The 17,090-nt window shown below is 36.5% G+C and overlaps 2 protein-coding genes across 2 annotated transcripts; both read left to right on the top strand.

Moving 5' to 3' along the window:
- The first annotated feature begins 1,014 nt into the window (after positions 1 to 1,014).
- LOC132183775 (protein CYTOSOLIC ABA RECEPTOR KINASE 5) lies at positions 1,015 to 8,083 on the top strand. The gene is made up of 8 exons (XM_059597201.2): positions 1,015 to 1,242; positions 2,700 to 2,880; positions 3,615 to 3,868; positions 3,997 to 4,123; positions 4,229 to 4,502; positions 7,123 to 7,255; positions 7,401 to 7,487; positions 7,590 to 8,083. Exons 2-8 carry the CDS (start codon positions 2,784 to 2,786, stop codon positions 7,707 to 7,709), a joined length of 1,092 nt encoding a protein of 363 aa, XP_059453184.1. The 5' UTR covers positions 1,015 to 1,242; positions 2,700 to 2,783; the 3' UTR covers positions 7,710 to 8,083.
- Positions 8,084 to 9,128: 1,045 nt separating this feature from the next.
- LOC132183766 (spliceosome protein-like protein) lies at positions 9,129 to 16,711 on the top strand. The gene is made up of 4 exons (XM_059597181.2): positions 9,129 to 10,351; positions 13,296 to 13,560; positions 14,596 to 14,773; positions 15,923 to 16,711. Exons 1-4 carry the CDS (start codon positions 9,211 to 9,213, stop codon positions 16,484 to 16,486), a joined length of 2,148 nt encoding a protein of 715 aa, XP_059453164.2. The 5' UTR covers positions 9,129 to 9,210; the 3' UTR covers positions 16,487 to 16,711.
- The last annotated feature ends 379 nt before the right edge of the window (positions 16,712 to 17,090 follow it).

The following is a 17,090-nucleotide window of genomic DNA, read 5'->3' as shown; positions in this document are numbered from 1 at the left end:
GCCACCCTACCACCCTTGGCCACCTTTCCATTTTTTTTTTTTAAATTTTAGATTTAATTTTTTAAATTAAATTAATATTTTAATCAGATAAAACAATGTGTTTTGAGTGACCCTAATGGCTGTTAAAAAATGTTGACAGTAAAAATTTTATTGTCATTTTAATTGACTCATGGAGTAAATTTTAAATTTTCGAATATATATATATATATATTCTTTTATGTTAAAAGCAAATATAAGGAATATTGGAGTATGCCTGCCTACGTTTTATATATATTTTTACGTTTAAGAATTTTTTGACATAAAACGGTAATTAATGAGTCATTTCTATTTATTTATTTTTCATTCAACTTAAAGACCGAATTGGGTAAGAAAAATTGACTGATTTTGGATGAGAAAACAGATAAATGCTATACTTTTTGTTGAAGAAATGATAAAATTCATTCATTTTTAATCGTATTTTAACCATTCCTATATTGAATTGATGAATCTATTATTAAATTTGTGTAGAGTCTATAAATCTAATGATTGATCTATTGAATTTGTACGATGAGATAAAAAAATATAAATAAAATATTGATGTAAATCATTTCTATAAATAAAAATATGAAGGATTTTTTTTTTCTTTTTCTTTTTTAAAAAATAATATTCTCATAAGATAAAGAAAACACTAAGAAAAGTAGAAAACATCAAGAAGAACAATAGCATTCTTCCTCGAGAAAATATATACAAAAAGAAAGAAATGATAATTTAAAAAGAGGGAATGTTAACACGCTCTCCTAATATCCTCATAATCCTACGTGGATATTATTTTTTTTTTTTGAAAAAAACCAAAAAAAAAAGTAATATTTATTTTTTTACTGAATTTTTAAAAAATAATATCCACGCACTATCGGAGAGAAAATACGATAAGAGCGATTAGCATTTCCCTTTACCCTTTATATATATATATATATATATAATAAAATAATAAAAAAAAAATGAGAGAGAGAGAGAGCTATTCTATTTGTATTGTGCAATTTCTTGTAAATCACTTTGCAGGCAGGGAGAAAAAGGGTAAAGGTCTCTCCCCGCGTTGCCTCTCTGTCTCAACCTCCCCACAAAAGCAAAAGCAAAACGAAACCTCTACCGTATATAGAGAAGACCACAAGACTCAGCACCTGGCTGGTTGTGGAGAGATAAAGCGAGAGAGAAGAGAAGAGGAGAGAAGGACAAATAGAGAGTGAGAGAGAGAAAGCCAAAGAGGTATTATATTTTTCTTTTTCTTTTTCTTTTTCTTTTTTCCTTTCTTCAATTTTCAGTTTTCTCCGCGATCCAATTTCTTTTCTGTTATGCCTAATCCTGTAATTTCGGCTCCGATCTAAAGGCCTGTTTTGGCCTAATCTCGGTCTCTTCCCATCTGTCATTGCCTCTGCCTTATTTTACCCCTTCCTTTCTCTTTCCTTTCCACAATCTCACAATTCAATCAATTCCCATTTTTCTCTTTGTTTGGTTTTCCTCATCTTAGGGTTTCTTTGTTTGATTTTGCTGAATTGTTTGATTCTTTTGCTTGGGAATTGATTGAATTGTGATCCGTTTGTTTCTGGGTTGTGTTTGTTCTCTCGGTGGCATTGTTAATTTTGAAATTTGTTTGTGGATTTTCTTTATGGAAGCTGGAGATTGTCCTCGGCGTGGTTTAGTGGTAAGGATTAATGGGTCTTGCTCCATTTCTTAGATTTCTTTCCAGGATATGGAGGAACTTTGTTCTTTATTGAATCGGTATTGGTGTGTGAATTTTGGGATGCGAGAGTTTTGCAATTTCAATTGATATGGAAATTTTCTTTTCATGTTGTGTTTTGTTTTGCAATTTTTATTGTTAGTTTATATTTGCTTATGTTTGTGGTAATTTGATTATTTATTTATTTATTTATTGTAAATTGTGAAAGAAGCTTTGTAGAATTATTACGTAGTCTTTTGGGTTTTGGTACGTAGATTAGTGCTTTCCTTTTTTGTTATCACGGGAACAAATTTGTGATTTAATCCCTGCTAATTCAGCGCCAGGTTTTATCAAAATTTAAAATTAAAATAAATCAAAATATCATATTCATTTTCGGGTTCCAGATTAAGAAAATTGTTAGTTTGCTTTCTCGCGTTATAGGAGTTTTTTAAAATTATATCTGATACCCAAATCAGTAGTAGTTCTAATGTTTAATGTTGAAGAGCATTACTGTAGTTTTTTTAATATTGTTTTCGTCACAGTAACTGTGGCAAGTTGCATTTGGCATTTTCCTATATTAGTTGATTAATTATTTTGAGGCACTGGAAGGTGGTTCAAAATGAATGTATAAGCAACCAAGGTGGATTCATCAAATGTTTTCTATTGTAGGTTAAGAAGGTTGCTCCTAGGGTTTAAAGGCTGGAATTTCTTCTTCTTTTTTCCCCCAATACATTTAAGGCTTATTGCCATCTCAGAAAATAGCTAAGTTTCCTGTATCATCTTCCTTACTTTTTTTTCTTTTTTTTTTTCTTGGGTTAAATAAGTTATCAGGTGCTAGCAGAAACTGTATCCAAAGCCTCACCCATCTTTACTACTGGCCCCTCTACCACTATTGTAGAACCCCATTAGCTTTTTTTATTTTTTATTTTTTTATATTAGTTATGTTGGTTTTAGGTTTTAACTATTAAGTTGAGATGCTAAATGTTCAGTGACTATTTGATGGCAGGCACATGTGCGTCCCCCTGGTTACTTTATTCGTCTGGAGAATACTAGTGCTGAGGACAATCTATATTTGAGTAAGAGAGTCAGGATGCGTAGGTGGCTCTGTTGTACTTGTCAAGTAGATGAGTCTTACCCCTCAAATGAAAACGAGCACCTGAAAAGCCCTGCGAATCATGCAGATGGTGGTATGTTGCCTCAACTCTCGCTTTATATGCTTGTGCAAATTTGCCTCATGCAAAAAGGAAAACAAAACATTCCTACTAATTTGGTTATAGTAATAGAGGTTGGAAGTAAATTAATGGTTTGGTCCATCTGAAACATCTTGGTATTTCCCCATTGTCTGTAACATTTGTGGTTATGTTTCTGGTTCTAACTGAAAATGAGAAGTCGGAAGGCTGGAATAATGATCTGGCATTTGAGAATTCTGAAGTCATTTGGTCTTACCTAGAACCTCTAGTAGTTGATCTAGTAATGTTTTATAAATTCTGTGATCATGAACTTCATAATGCTGGGTGGGTCTTGAATTGGATGTAGAAGATTGGGTTTGGGATTTGAGCCCTCTGATGTTGAACTCTTTCTATATATTATTGAATAAGAACAGCTTAGATATGAGTTTTCAGATTTGTAGCATTTTTGGAATGCTGGTTGGAATGCATTTTACACTTGAACATTCAGTATCCAGTTTTGCCAAAATTCTTCAATCTCTACTCTTTAGGCCACTGTCACCACAAAGCTTTTGTCACCATCATAATCGCCTGCTGCAGGAAACTTATCTGCATTATTTGAATGCCATGCTTCATTTGACTTTTGCCAAATCACTGCTCGAATTTAATCAAACCATTGAAGTGCCTGAGCAGATAAATTTTGCATTCTTTTGTTCTTTCGTGCTGCTTGTATTTCAACTTTTTGTGCTTTTTAGGGCACCAAAAAGGCTCTAGGGTGGCAGCTCCTGTCAAATCTGAAGTGCAAAAGCCAGCACCACCCATTGAAGTGCCTCCACTGTCTCTGGATGAACTGAAAGAAAAGACTGATAATTTTGGATCAAAGGCCTTGATTGGTGAAGGATCATATGGGAGAGTCTATTATGCGAATCTAAGTAACGGGAAAGCTGTGGCAGTGAAAAAGCTTGATGTTTCATCAGAACCCGAGTCAAATCCTGAGTTTTTGGCACAGGTGTGTTTTGAACATAAACAATTATAGAATCACTATCTTATCTTTATAGGTAAAGCAATTCAGTTTGATATATGATTTTGCTTTTAGTTTCTGGGCAGATCTGACAGCATTGATATTTTTTATATTAGGTTTCCATGGTTTCTAGATTGAAGCACGAAAATCTTGTTGAGTTGCTTGGTTACTGTGTGGAGGGAAATATCCGTGTGCTTGCGTACGAGTTTGCAACCATGGGATCATTACATGACATATTGCATGGTAGTGCAAAGCCAGCTTGTCCTACTTTAAATATGCAATCTAAATTCACAGGAAGAAGTATTGTAGAAAATGGACATTGATGTGTTTTGTGTTTGACAATCACAGGCAGGAAGGGAGTTCAAGGGGCACAACCAGGTCCAACACTTGATTGGATTCAACGCGTTAGAATTGCAGTTGATGCGGCAAGGGGATTGGAATATCTACATGAGAAGGTTCAACCTTCTATAATACACAGAGATATCAGATCCAGCAATGTGCTTCTCTTTGAAGACTTCAAAGCCAAGATTGCGGATTTTAACCTTTCAAATCAGGCTCCGGACATGGCTGCTCGCCTCCATTCTACTAGAGTTTTGGGAACCTTTGGTTATCATGCTCCAGAGTAACGTTTCTGAAACTCTCTTTCTCTTGTGTTTATTTGGCCATCTCTTATAGTTGTATTTTTTAACAAAATACTTGTTTAGATGGTTTTATGCTGCGTTTACTTTCATGTTACAGACTGCTGCAAACCCCCTATGTAATCACTAGGGATCAGTTCAGCTTTTCATGTGACTTCAGTTATATTGTTACAGCTGTCAATTACTGCCCTTCCTCATTTTTCTTCAATTTGTCTTTATTAAGGCCAATGCCTCCATCCCTAAATGCATTTCTTTTCATTAAATTTTCTTTTCATTTTGAGTGCTCTATATAACTTCAAACTATTAGGTTTCGAAATATTATCTAAGACCTGAATCACTACAGTAATGCTTGACCTGAATTAACATCAGTACGGTTGATACCTTGAAACATTTAATGCAAGGGGCAGCTTATAAGCCCAGAAGACTAGTCTAATAGAGGAGATTACCTTAAGAGGGATCAAATCTTGCGGGTTGGAAGCACACTTAGCTGGGGACCACCCTCATAAGGTGGATGTCACCCGTTCAATTTTCACTCTCTCCCTCTCCTTCCCCTTTGGTTCACCTCACAATCCCAAAAAACAAAAGAAAAATTAATCTACCTTGTTTTTATTTCAATAAACAAAAACAAGTAGCTATCAAATATAGCTGATATTAATCAGAGGAGCACATTATAGGAATGACATGAGGATGGGGAACAAATATTTCACTGATTGCATTTGATGCTGTCTCTATTGCCCTTCTTCTGTAGGTCTACCTTTACTTGGTTTTATCCATTTGCATTGGTTTTTTTAGATGAAATAGAAACAGAAGAAAGAATTAGCTGTTGGAACAGGCTTTCTTTAGAGAATCAGTTAAAGGTTTCGGAAACAGAAATATTTTTTTTGATAAGTAATATTTATATAACAAAAAGCGCAGAAGGGCGCAACCCTAGTACACATGGAGTATACAAGGGAAATGTCTAACTAGAAGAAGAGAAAAAAACAAAGAAATCAAGATAGCTAATCACTACGGGAGCAAGCCAAGCAGCTGTCCAAGTGTAAAGCGTATAGAAAAAGAAAGCCGTGAGTTCCTCCAAAGATTTTTCAGAATCCTCAAAGCATCTCTCATTCCTTTCTAACCATAAACACCACACAATGCATAAAGGAACCATTTTCCAAATAACGGCACTTCTAGAGCGACCTCCCGACCACCAACAAGCAATAAACCCGCCACCTTGCTAGGCATAACCCAAGACAAACCAAATCTGCTAAAGATGGCATGCCATAAGGAACGAGCAATCTCACAATGAAGGAAAAGATGATCAATAGTCTCTTCATCAATTTTGCACAAGCAACATCTATTGATCACGATAAGATTCCTTTTCCTGAGATTATCAATGGTAAGGATCTTCCCTAACACCGCTATCCAAGTGAAGAAAACCACTCTCGAAGGTGCCTTGGTGCGCCAAATACTCTTCCAAGGAAAAGGGCTCTCCTCTTTGCATACCAGGGTATTGTAGAAGGATCTAACATCAAACTTCCCTTTTCTCGACGAAATCCACCAAATTTTGTCTTCCCCTCCCCTACTCATTCTGTGCGAATATAACAGAGTATAGAATGAAGCTAGCACTTCCAATTCCCAATCATGGACCAACCGAAAGAGACTAACATTCCATTGAGTAGTTCCACCCATAAGCTCCAAGTTGTCAGCAATGGATGCTTCTTTTTCATTGGCTATGTTGTATAGGCCTGGGAAAGCTTCCTTAAGAATCATTTCTCCGCACCAAACATCATCCCAAAATCTGATTTTAGACCCATCTCCGGGATCGAACTTAATATGTTTCAGAAAACAGAAATATAAAAGGTTTTGTTAAAAGAAATATTCATGTTATCCTTTTTAAAATTATTTTGAGAGGTCTTTCTTTGGAGCTTCTTTGGTAGCTTCATTATGGTGACACCTGCTCAAAATTAATTTGGTTGCCATTTTGAAAGAGCCTAACCTCTTATGGTTTATTGTAGCTTAAATTAATTTTAAAGATGTGTTTGAATGGCTTTTAGTAGTCCAGCTTGGGCACTTTCCCTGAAAACTTGTTACTTTATTCTAATTTCAGCATGCCAGATCAAAGTACTAGGGTAGTTTTGACTGACATTGCTTTTGATACCTGCACAAGTTGGAGTGCTATGTTAATCATGTAAATATAATTGTCTCATCATGAATGTAATTGTTTGTGAAAGTAGTTTAGGTGTAGTTTTATGATTATGGACATATCTATATCTATATCTATTTTCTCCCTAGTATTAGGCGTTTTCTTGTATATTTCTTGTGTATTAGGATTGCACCCCTCTGTCCTTTTTGATATATACAACATTACTTATAAAAAACTGTTCTAAAGTGTCTGTAGCAGCTGATTTTCCAAAGACCCACCACAATGATGTTTTTGGCTTGTTAAGTAAATTTGTATGATAACCAGACAGATTGGTTCTTTGATAGCAACACATGGTGGTGTAATTGGTTCTGAAGTAAACACATAGCAGCTTTCACTTGTTCGTTATTTTATTTTTTCATCACAAGAGAAGTATGGCTATGAAGTATTTTGAGTAATTTGTCCTGTAAAACAATTTGCAGGTATGCAATGACTGGACAGTTGACTCAGAAGAGTGATGTGTACAGCTTTGGGGTTGTTCTTCTGGAGCTTCTGACTGGGAGGAAGCCTGTTGATCATACTATGCCTCGTGGCCAACAGAGTCTTGTGACTTGGGTGAGTTTGTCAGCCTAGTTTCTTTCAGTGTTATTATTTGACATATTTGTATTCCCTTTCTTTGTTATGTCCTTTTTTCTTTTCTTTTTTTTATCAGTTCTCTTTCAGATTTGGCATTGGTTTACAATGAAACTCATTTTTATAGGCCACTCCAAGGTTGAGCGAAGACAAAGTTAAACAGTGTGTGGATCCAAAACTGAAGGGAGAATTTCCTCCTAAAGGAGTTGCTAAGGTCTCTCTTCTTTCTCTCTCTCACGCACATGCATGAACTCACCCTTGTTTTCTTTAAGTAGTAGCTTACAATGTGGTTGTGGTGTCTGTGTGGCAAATGCAGCTGGCAGCTGTGGCAGCATTGTGTGTGCAGTACGAGGCTGAGTTCCGGCCAAATATGAGCATTGTTGTCAAGGCTCTCCAGCCACTTCTGAAGGCTCCCGCCCCAGCTCCAGAGACTTGAGCAAATAAACTGTGTTTTTTTGGTGTCGGATTTTCTGCCTGTGCACAGTTCTGTTTCATTTGTCTGCGGATTTCGTCAAATAGTCTATATATTATTTAATTTTTTTTTTATATATGAGATCGAATGTTTAGTACTGGGTTGGCCCCTTTCATGCTCTTGCCTACTTCTGACTGTTACTGGTGCTAAAGTCTCTGGAATCATAAATTGACTATGGGATTGATTGGCTGTTGCGGATAATATTTGTCAACTGGATATATATTTGCTGCTTGCTCATGTTTCCGGTAAATGAGCTCTCCTTGTATGTATCGTTTTTCTCCTGTTTAGTACTCTGGTTCAGTTCTGGCTTGACTCAAAAGTTGAATTATTTGTGTTCAGTTTTGGCTCTTCTTGGTTAGGCCATTTTAGGCCATGTTTGTTTGCTTACTTTTCATTTCAGACCAGCTGGTGCAATTAGTCACCACTATCTGCTTTGTAGTGTAATTAATTTGAAGGTGTGAAATGTTCCAGGACCTTATTTTTTTACCATTGATTTTGAAAGGTTAAAAACAAATATGAAGAAATGTGAGACTATTATTTGTTATATTGTGGATTTTACATATTTAATATGTTATTACATGGTAAATATATTATTGTGTTACTTATAAAATAATTTGTACACTTTTTTATATGTAATAACAAAACAAAATGTTGACCATGAAATGGATCTCTTCATTTGTAACTGTTCGAGAAACATATACATTGTAAAAGTAGAGTAATATGACGTTGTAATTAGTTTCACTATTAACTACTAACTACCATAACTTGAGCATGGATTGAATCACAACAGTTGATATTTTCAATTGATAAAATTGATTTAGCCCATAGCCTAACCCAATAGCAGCTATGTTTGTTGATGTGTGTCTACAAGGGTTTTTTTTTTTTTTTTTTAACAAAAAAAAAGTAATTATGAAAACTATAAAAGAAAAAAATTTTAAAAATGGATGGATTTGACATGGGCCAATGGTTTTTTAAACTAGACTCAAGTGGACTATATGGTTGTTAAAGTTTGAATTAACAAATAAAGACAAATATAATCATTTAAATTGATATCATAAGGTGTATGAAGTACAATCCATGTATGTAATGAAAAAGGGTATTTTAGAAAGAAAAAAAGGTTCAATTTTATATATTATTTCACAATGCTAATATAAATGTAATTTTTAGTAATTTTTATTTTTTTTTTATATGTGCAAAATATACAAAGCCAATTGCCCTGCCCTGGGCCGATTGATGGATTGGAACGTCCACGGACCACTGCAGTCCAAAAGCTTCTGAAGCACTATCACCGGCACGTGCTACCCAAAAGTGTCACGTGCGATCCTCCGAGCCTATTAATTAATTAAACCCCCTCTCCGCTCAAGAATTCTCCGAGCCTAAGAAACCTCTCAGCGCGCTTTGTGTTGCCCTCTTTCTCTTAAAACGCCCAAAACTCTCTCTCTCTCTCTCTCTCTTTCTCTCAGCCATGGCTTTTGATATGGATTCTGATAGATGCGTTGGATTCAAACGAAGAATCACGGAGATCGGAGACACCCAAGAGACACCGCCGCCACTACCGCCACTACCGCCACAGTTCTCCACTTCTATTTGTACAGATAACCAGGAGGTCCAGGACGATCAAGAAGAGCAAGATATCGCTGAGAACAAGAACTTGAGCCTCCTCTCCGACTCCAAGAAGTCCAAGTCTTCTTCTCATTGTGATGAAGCATCTGAAATCATCACTCAAGGAAATCAAGAACTGGGTTTTGCTTCTGGTGCTCAACAGAGTAGGGAAGTGCTGGGCTCTTTGGCTTCTGAGCCTTCTGGAACTGGGGATTTTGTGAACAAGGCTGAGGATTTCGGTGGAGAAGAGCAAAAGACTGAGAATTGCGAGGCTGGCTATGTCTGTGATAGTGAAGCAAAGCAAGAAAAGTTTGATATAGAGAAGGGTGGGGCTGAAGAGACTGCCAAAGAAAGCTTGTTGTCTGCTTCTGCTGACAAAGAAGAGAAGCCCTTTGTGAAAAGTGAAGTGGGTGTTGAGGTAGGCTTTGCTACGGAAGAAAGTAAGGAGTTGGGAAAAGAATTTGAATCTGAAAGTCTCTTGGAAGTGAAAAAGAAGCAACTCTTGGAGAAGCTTGAAGTTGTGTTAATGGCTGAAGATAAAACCCAGGCGGAAAGATTCACTGATTTCGAGGGTTCTTTGAAGATTGAAGTAATCGATCAAACTGCATTGATTGATTTCAATGACAAATGTGCAGAGAGGAAAGGGAACAAGAATGTGAATCAAGAAGTGGATGCAAAGAAGGCGAGGCGGTCACGTAGAAAGGCAAAAAAGGTTTTCGAGATGAATAGAAAGAATGTTCTTGTGAGGGGTGAAACTGAAAATGGGTGCAGAAATATTGGGGATGGAACCAAGAAGATATACTCGAGGAAAGAGATGGAGGCCCTGAGGTTCGCAAACATTGTAGAGCAGCGCAAAATTTGGAAAGTGATATACAACGGGCTCGGGGCTGCTGTGGCGAAGGAGTACGACGACTTGGCAAGCTCTAAGAACCAGAAGCATGTCCGCGTGAATTTTGATCCTCGGCAGCGCTCCGCGAAGCAAGAAGAGGCCCCTGCAATTCTCAGTAAGTATTATTATTTGTTCACTCTCTTTGCTGCGGATTTTTGGTTCATAGAATTTATTTGAATGGTGAAAACATGATGAATGAAGCTGTGTTTCAATTAACTCATAAAATTCCCTTCTTGTATCTTGTGAGATTGACCTTTTTTGTTTGGAAGAGTGTATGATATCCCTGTCGTTAGCATTATAATAGATGCAGTATCAGAATATGTTAACGACATTGACCATTCACTAGCTTGAAGACTTGTCCAGGACTGCGGTTTACATGCAATATCAGAAATATGTATGACGTTGATGATTCACTATCTTGAAGAGTTGTGCGGGATTGTGGTTCAGTATTGTGATTAAAAACTGTCTTAATTGCAGTAAGTAGGTGTAAAATGTGAACTTGTTCTGCTCATGTTTTCTGTACTTATTTAAACACAAGCTAACTCACATTCAAGAGATGATCTAAATGTCTAAATTCAGAATCAGGAAGAAATAAAAATATATGTCTGAGGAGTGAAGACTGATATTTAATGGAAAAGCACATGAATTGCTTTTGAAGTATCTGGAATGAACAGGTAGAATTTGTTTAGTACTCTTAGATATCGTTCTCTGAGGTGTTAATGTGAGGTATAATAATGTGATTGTGGTCATCTTCATGTTAAAGGGCTTGCCCGTGTTGGCCATATTAGGCCTTGGAGAATCCTTGTTCTATATTAAATCTGCTGAGATATGGGATTGATCTAAAGACGTATCACCTGGTTTTAGGGCCATACAGCAGCTCCAACATTTACTTATTGCTAGGGTAGTTAGTTTAGAGGTGATGCTTGGGCAAGGCATCCATGAAACCTGTAGAAGTTTTAGTTTTAGGGATCCATCTCTAAGTTGACTCGCAGTAGCTTTAGTTTCATAGAAGGATGTGATTATCTTTAGCTGTTTGGTTCAACAAGAAAGTGAACCATGTAGAACCTAAAGTTGCAACTTTTATTCAATTTGGCAAAAACACCAAATGTGACTACTATTTGTGATTTGGTGAGAGGAAGGGTGGACAGGTTGTGGACTACTGAGTAGGTTGTTGAGATGATTTTACTACTTTGTAATAACACTAACTGTAGACTAGAATTACTCATCATACTTCCTAAGGCTGGGCTACTGAATGCGATTGCTAAAATCTGGGATTTGTACAATAACTTCCAGATCAAAATTGATCTGGTGACTGAACAGCGGTTTGTATTTATGACCCAGGCTTTGAAAAACAAAACAATTCCATTTGCTTCTTGGCCTGAAGTAATCATTGTTTGAGTGCCTGAGAGATCCATAGTTGTTTCGATGGAGTTGTAAAAGTTTCTCACTCTTGCTTTTGCACCATATAAAATTTATTGGTCAAGCTGTACTGCTGCAAATATGCCAGTGTTTCTTATTTTACTTCTGAATTTTGAATTTAAACTTCAGTTATACATCATGCTTATTTAGCTGAGGTTATTGTTAATTCTAGTATTTGTGATAGTTGCCTCTCTGGGATGATGTTTGCCATGTGATAGGTAAGGTTATTGCAACTAAGGCAAATTGTTAATTCTAGTATTTTAACTAGTATGTTTGTATTGGTATTCATGATGCCTTAACAAGGATAGTCTCCTTTCACTACGTCTCAAGACCAACGAGTACCATTGCTGCTGGATCCGTTGTAGTGAACAAGTTTATTTTGCTCGCTCTTGTGGTAGCCATCTTTGTCTCCAGCAGTCACCCCGGGTTTCTCTCCGATCAGCTACTGCTTTTAAGCCTTCGGGTTCTCCTGCCCTTCTATTGGACTGGGTTTCTTTCCCATTTCCAGTTATATTGTATTATCAAAAAAAAAAAAAAATCTGTATTGGCATTCAACCGCATGCATCATCATGCATGTTATGAGTCCATGTTGTGCAGCATTGGATCCACCTTGTTTTTGTCATTTTGAGACTCCAAGACAAACCCCATTGACAGTGACAGGGAGATTTCTGGCCTCTGGCACTAAGTCCAGAGGTCTTTATCAACTATTTAAGCCTTTTTGCAGTTTGGTTTCCCATGTCTACAATTACGGTCGGCTGCTGCTTAAAAGTTGTAATTTTCTCTGTACATTTTCCCAAAATAGTTCTCTCTTGGGATCTGTTTTGTTACTTTTTGTTATAAATCAGCAAGTTATTGTTTAGGATCTTTGAGATTAATTTTTTTCATTTAATCTTAGCAACAATATCATGTCAATTTTATGTTCAATCCTGTTCTGTTTCCATGCTCGTAGCCTGTTCTCATATTTATTCAATTGCTTGTGCACAGTCAAGAGTGCGTAACCAGCTTGTTTTGGCTTTCTTTTTCTAATAAACTTATTAGTATTTCTCTGACATTTTCCCCTATTACTGAAACAAAAGATCAATAATTCTTTTCCTCCTAAAAGAAAATGTTGAAAATCATAGACCTTTCTAAGAGCTTTTCTTCATTCACCCTTTTTCTCTTGGTTGTTAAATCCTGATTGTGTCCATTTGATAGTTCAAATTCTCTTGTGCACAGGGGTGGTTGCTGGAAGTGGAAGGAATCACGTGAAAATCTTTGTGCATTGAAGAATGGCCTACAGGAATCTGCGGAAGACCCTATGTCCAACATACAACATATATTCCCTTGATTTGTAAACTTGTGCTGTGTATACAGTATACTACTTGTGTACAGTCTTGTACATGAACTTCTGCTATAGGCGGGTTTAGGAAACATACTTTGGTCATGTGGACATGATACGTTACATTCTTTTGTGAAGAAAAAGTAATAAAGTGGTTAAGCTCAATTGTTTGACTAGTCCTATGAATCTAATGAGATGATTTTCTCTTCACTTTTTGCTTGCATAGATGTTAAAATTGAACACTTTATTTCCCCCATCTTTCCTCTAGACAAGACTTCACTATTTTAGAACTGCATTGCTAAAATTTTATGATGACTTTCAGGGGAAGCATGTTCTGAAAATATGGACAGTGATATAAAAGACATGGAGGGTAATGAAACAGAAAGTCTGTCTCCCTTGGATCCCACTTGCAGTCAGAGTGTTAGTGGTGAATATGGCTACACAGGTCTAGAAGAAGATAGCAGAGATGATGATGACAGTGATGAAGATTATGCAAGCATTCAGAAACCTGCCTTTTTGGTTGAAGGAGAACCAAATTTTGATTCTGGTCCACCAGAAGATGGATTCGAATATCTCAGACGTGTCAGGTAGATTATTTCTCTGTTTCTTTTATTTATTCTTCTTAATGGAATATTTTTCTTTGAAAAGACTAAACCATGGCTGATAACAATGCCAGGGCATTTATTTTGAACTGTTTTGATGATGTGGAGCGCAAGTGAGCCTCCCATATTATTAGACGTGCAGAATTTCCGCACCACATGGCAAGATATGTGCCAAATTTGGCCTCATATGAGCAGACTTGCACCAAATCAAGGCCTAGGAATTCAGCCTGGCCTTTGTAAATATCTTTCCTTTTTTTAACTTCTTAATCATAGCCGTCCAAAAGCCGTAGAACAGCCCATTATTGATCTTATACTTTGATTTGGTTTCTTATGCACAATGTTAACCCTTAATGGTCGAATAATGTTAGAAGTCACTCTTGTGTTCCTCTTGTATCGATCCAAGAATGATGTGGCTTTTAAAATCACCATTGAGTTTGTGATTGATCACTATTAAATTTTGATTAAGTGGTGATTTTAAAAATCACCTCATTTTTGAAGTGACACAAAAGGGATACAAGAGAAATTTCTAGAATTACTCTTTAACCGTCACCTTTCCATGCAATTTACAAGCCCTAAGCCATCAAGATTTTCTTGTACCTTTGCCACCAATTCTCCAAATTAAACGACCTTAAAAAGATACAAAAGAATTTGTTTTCCTTAAATGTTCTGTTTGATTACTGTTACCTTATCCGAAATGGTGCAATATATAGGAAGTCTTAAAACTCTCAGCGGTGAAAATGTTGCAATCACATGCAAAGAAATTTTGGTTAACCTAAATAAATTGCATGGGCTATCATTTGTTGCAATGATAAAGTCTCGGGCTATTTTGCAAAAGCACGAAAGTCAGGACTGTATCTAAGATCTTCTCTTTAGGCCTCTTCTATGATGGACCAAAGCTGGGAATGTGGCCTTTGATGGTCCAATAAAATAAATTGGAGTGTGCAGGATAATCTAGATCTTTAAGAAGAATAGAGAACTGATTATTGATATCAATCTAAAGTAGTCCTCTCTCTTGCTTAGGTGGGAAGCTTCTCAGATTCCAAAAGTGAAGGTGGCCAAGTTTGATAGAAGTAAATTTAACAAAGAACAGAGTGTTTATATGCCCCAGATTCCTGATATTGCCAGGTGTCCAGAACATCTACTGCCTTTGAAACAATGGGAGGATGCATTTCTTGCTGATTTTTCAGAGCTACGGCTGGTATTTTCTTATTGCCTCAATTTAACTTAGTGATTGCTTGATATATTTTTATTTCTTTTTCTTTATTTCAGTGTGAGTGGAACAATTTATTGGTATGATGACAATTCTTCTTCAAAATGATGCCTGTATCTTTTCATTTCTTCACATTAGGGAACAATAACCGATTTTACAAAAAATTGTATCTTAATAACGCAAAATATGACATAATGGTTAGAAAATAATTTTCTCCTCTTTTGCCCTCCTCTCTCTCTCTGAAATACATAATGTTTTTGGGGGGCATTTCAATTGTACAAAACTGATGGGAAATGATGTCTATAGAAAAGAAGAAAGTTCTTTTGGTTTCCAGAAAGAATGTGAGAAAGGTAGCTGCCTTATATTGCTGGTGAAAGAAAACTGTTTTTAGCAATTTATTTCCTTCCACTCTTTTTTTAGTGCTTTTTTTGGGTAAAAGTATTTAAAATCATTAATTTAGCTATAGTTGCTAATAAATTTAGAGTACAATATGGGAATGCCCTTGAGTTTTAGGTGTGGAAGAATGCTATAGTCATTTAAACGAGAAGAAAAGGAGAGAGAAGAGATGTAATACCCCAGTCTCATATTGGGAAGATGAGATAAAGTCTACATAAAGTGGATAGTTTATAAAAATAGTCATGAGTACTAAATTTCATATTGCTTAATTACTATGTGAAATTAGACTTTATAAAAAAAATTCTAGAGAAGCTCCAAATTGACTAGTCTTTTTAGGGTAATAGCACAGATGTGGCTCACGTTTTTTCCTAAGGCATTACAAATGGTACCAAAGTCACCTAGTAACACCTAGATTTGAGGTGGGTGACAGCTCCAAGATTAGATTTTGGCATAACATGTGGTGTAGGGCAGTTTGGTAGTCTTCATAGTGCAGAAGATGATTTTGTCATGCCTAACATGGAGTATCTAGAGAGAAAGAAACGATCTAAATTTTGAAGATCGTGAGAGGATGGTAGCGTATGATTGCTTTCATTTTTGTAGCTTTCAGATTTTTCTTTTTCTTTTTCTAATTAGGTAAATATTTCTTTTGTATACTTCTTGTATATTTGGGTTACGCCATGCGTGCTTTTTAATGAATTTCTATTGCTTATCAATATTATTTTGTTCTCTCTTAAATCTCAGGCCCTGTCACGTCTTGAGGATTCTAGTGAAGAACTTTCTGGAAAGCTGCAACCAATGTTTGTTATTCATGAAAAATGTCATTCCCGCAACTTACCTTGGATTCTTGAAAATTTGGTTACTGAGGAAGTCCATCCCAAGCAGCCTCATGATTTTTCCGGGCCTGAAAGCTCCGTTGATCAGCCATCTATGTTGACTGCTGAAGACCATGATACCTCTCTGCCTTCAGAACATTCAAGCCCAAAGACTTCTGCAGATGAAATTTCTGGCCCTCGGCTGTCTGCGATCTTAAGAATGGACTCTGTTGCTCGAGTGTCAACATTGAAGAAACGCATACGCTCGGTAGAGACCATGAATACTCTGTCGAGAAATGATTGTGCGTGGCTATTCGCCCTATGCGCAGCAGTTGATACGCCACTTGATGCCGACACTATTGCTGCTCTTCGGAGCCTGCTTCGGAAGTGCGCCATCTTGCGGGCTGCAAAGTCTGAACTTGATGACAACGTTGTGATGCTAAATATTCTGATCACAGTTGCAGGCAGGTATTATGGGCAATCGGAAAGCTGAAGCTTCCTGGGTTGTTATATCTGTTTCATAATTCATGGACTTAAATGTCTACGTCAAGCAGAGAGGAGAGCGGGAGAGGTGATATATACGAGCTCACTTACATTTTACAGTTGAGATTGTGGCAGTATATTTTCTTCATTTGCTTGCTGAGGATGGTCCAGAAATACAAGAATTTGTTGTAAAATTAAATTATTTTTAATTTTAATTATTTGGATTTTAAGATAACCGTTGGAATGTGAAGCATTTGAGACCAAGAGCAACAATGCACAAATGTGAGGGCCATATATGCAGCTGATCTAGTTGCGGTTAATTGTTAGGTCGGCAAATTGAGTTTAGTATTGGTTTCTTGTTAGGGTTTGGCAGCCTAAGAGTGAAGGGTTCAAGTGGCCCGCATTTTAACTGTTCGGAACCGGTGGACTTTGTAACCCTTTTTTGTGCTGTCTGAATATTTGAATTATTCGAAAGGTCTAATAACAAAAAGATCATGATCCGGTAAGTAACTGGTAAGTATATAGTACAAAGTGAAAAATACATTAACGTTGCACACATTTTATTCATCCAAAGAAAACAATCGGAATACTTCCGATAAAGCACACATGTATTT

Source organism: Corylus avellana, chromosome 2 (genome assembly GCF_965113065.1).
Source record: "Corylus avellana chromosome 2, dhCorAvel1.hap1.2, whole genome shotgun sequence".
Classification (NCBI taxonomy): domain Eukaryota; kingdom Viridiplantae; phylum Streptophyta; class Magnoliopsida; order Fagales; family Betulaceae; genus Corylus; species Corylus avellana.
Note: the sequence above shows the minus strand (reverse complement) of the source record. Positions and strands in the feature narration are given on the sequence as shown.

Coding starts and splice junctions, on each gene's coding strand:
- LOC132183775 (XM_059597201.2), top strand. CDS start 2,784: ATGCGTAGGTGGCTCTGTTGTACTTGTCAAGTAGATGAGTCTTACCCC. Junction 3,869..3,996: donor ATCCTGAGTTTTTGGCACAG/GTGTGTTTTGAA, acceptor TTTTTATATTAG/GTTTCCATGGTTTCTAGATT. Junction 4,503..7,122: donor TTTGGTTATCATGCTCCAGA/GTAACGTTTCTG, acceptor AACAATTTGCAG/GTATGCAATGACTGGACAGT.
- LOC132183766 (XM_059597181.2), top strand. CDS start 9,211: ATGGCTTTTGATATGGATTCTGATAGATGCGTTGGATTCAAACGAAGA. Junction 10,352..13,295: donor AGAGGCCCCTGCAATTCTCA/GTAAGTATTATT, acceptor GATGACTTTCAG/GGGAAGCATGTTCTGAAAAT. Junction 13,561..14,595: donor GAATATCTCAGACGTGTCAG/GTAGATTATTTC, acceptor TCTCTTGCTTAG/GTGGGAAGCTTCTCAGATTC.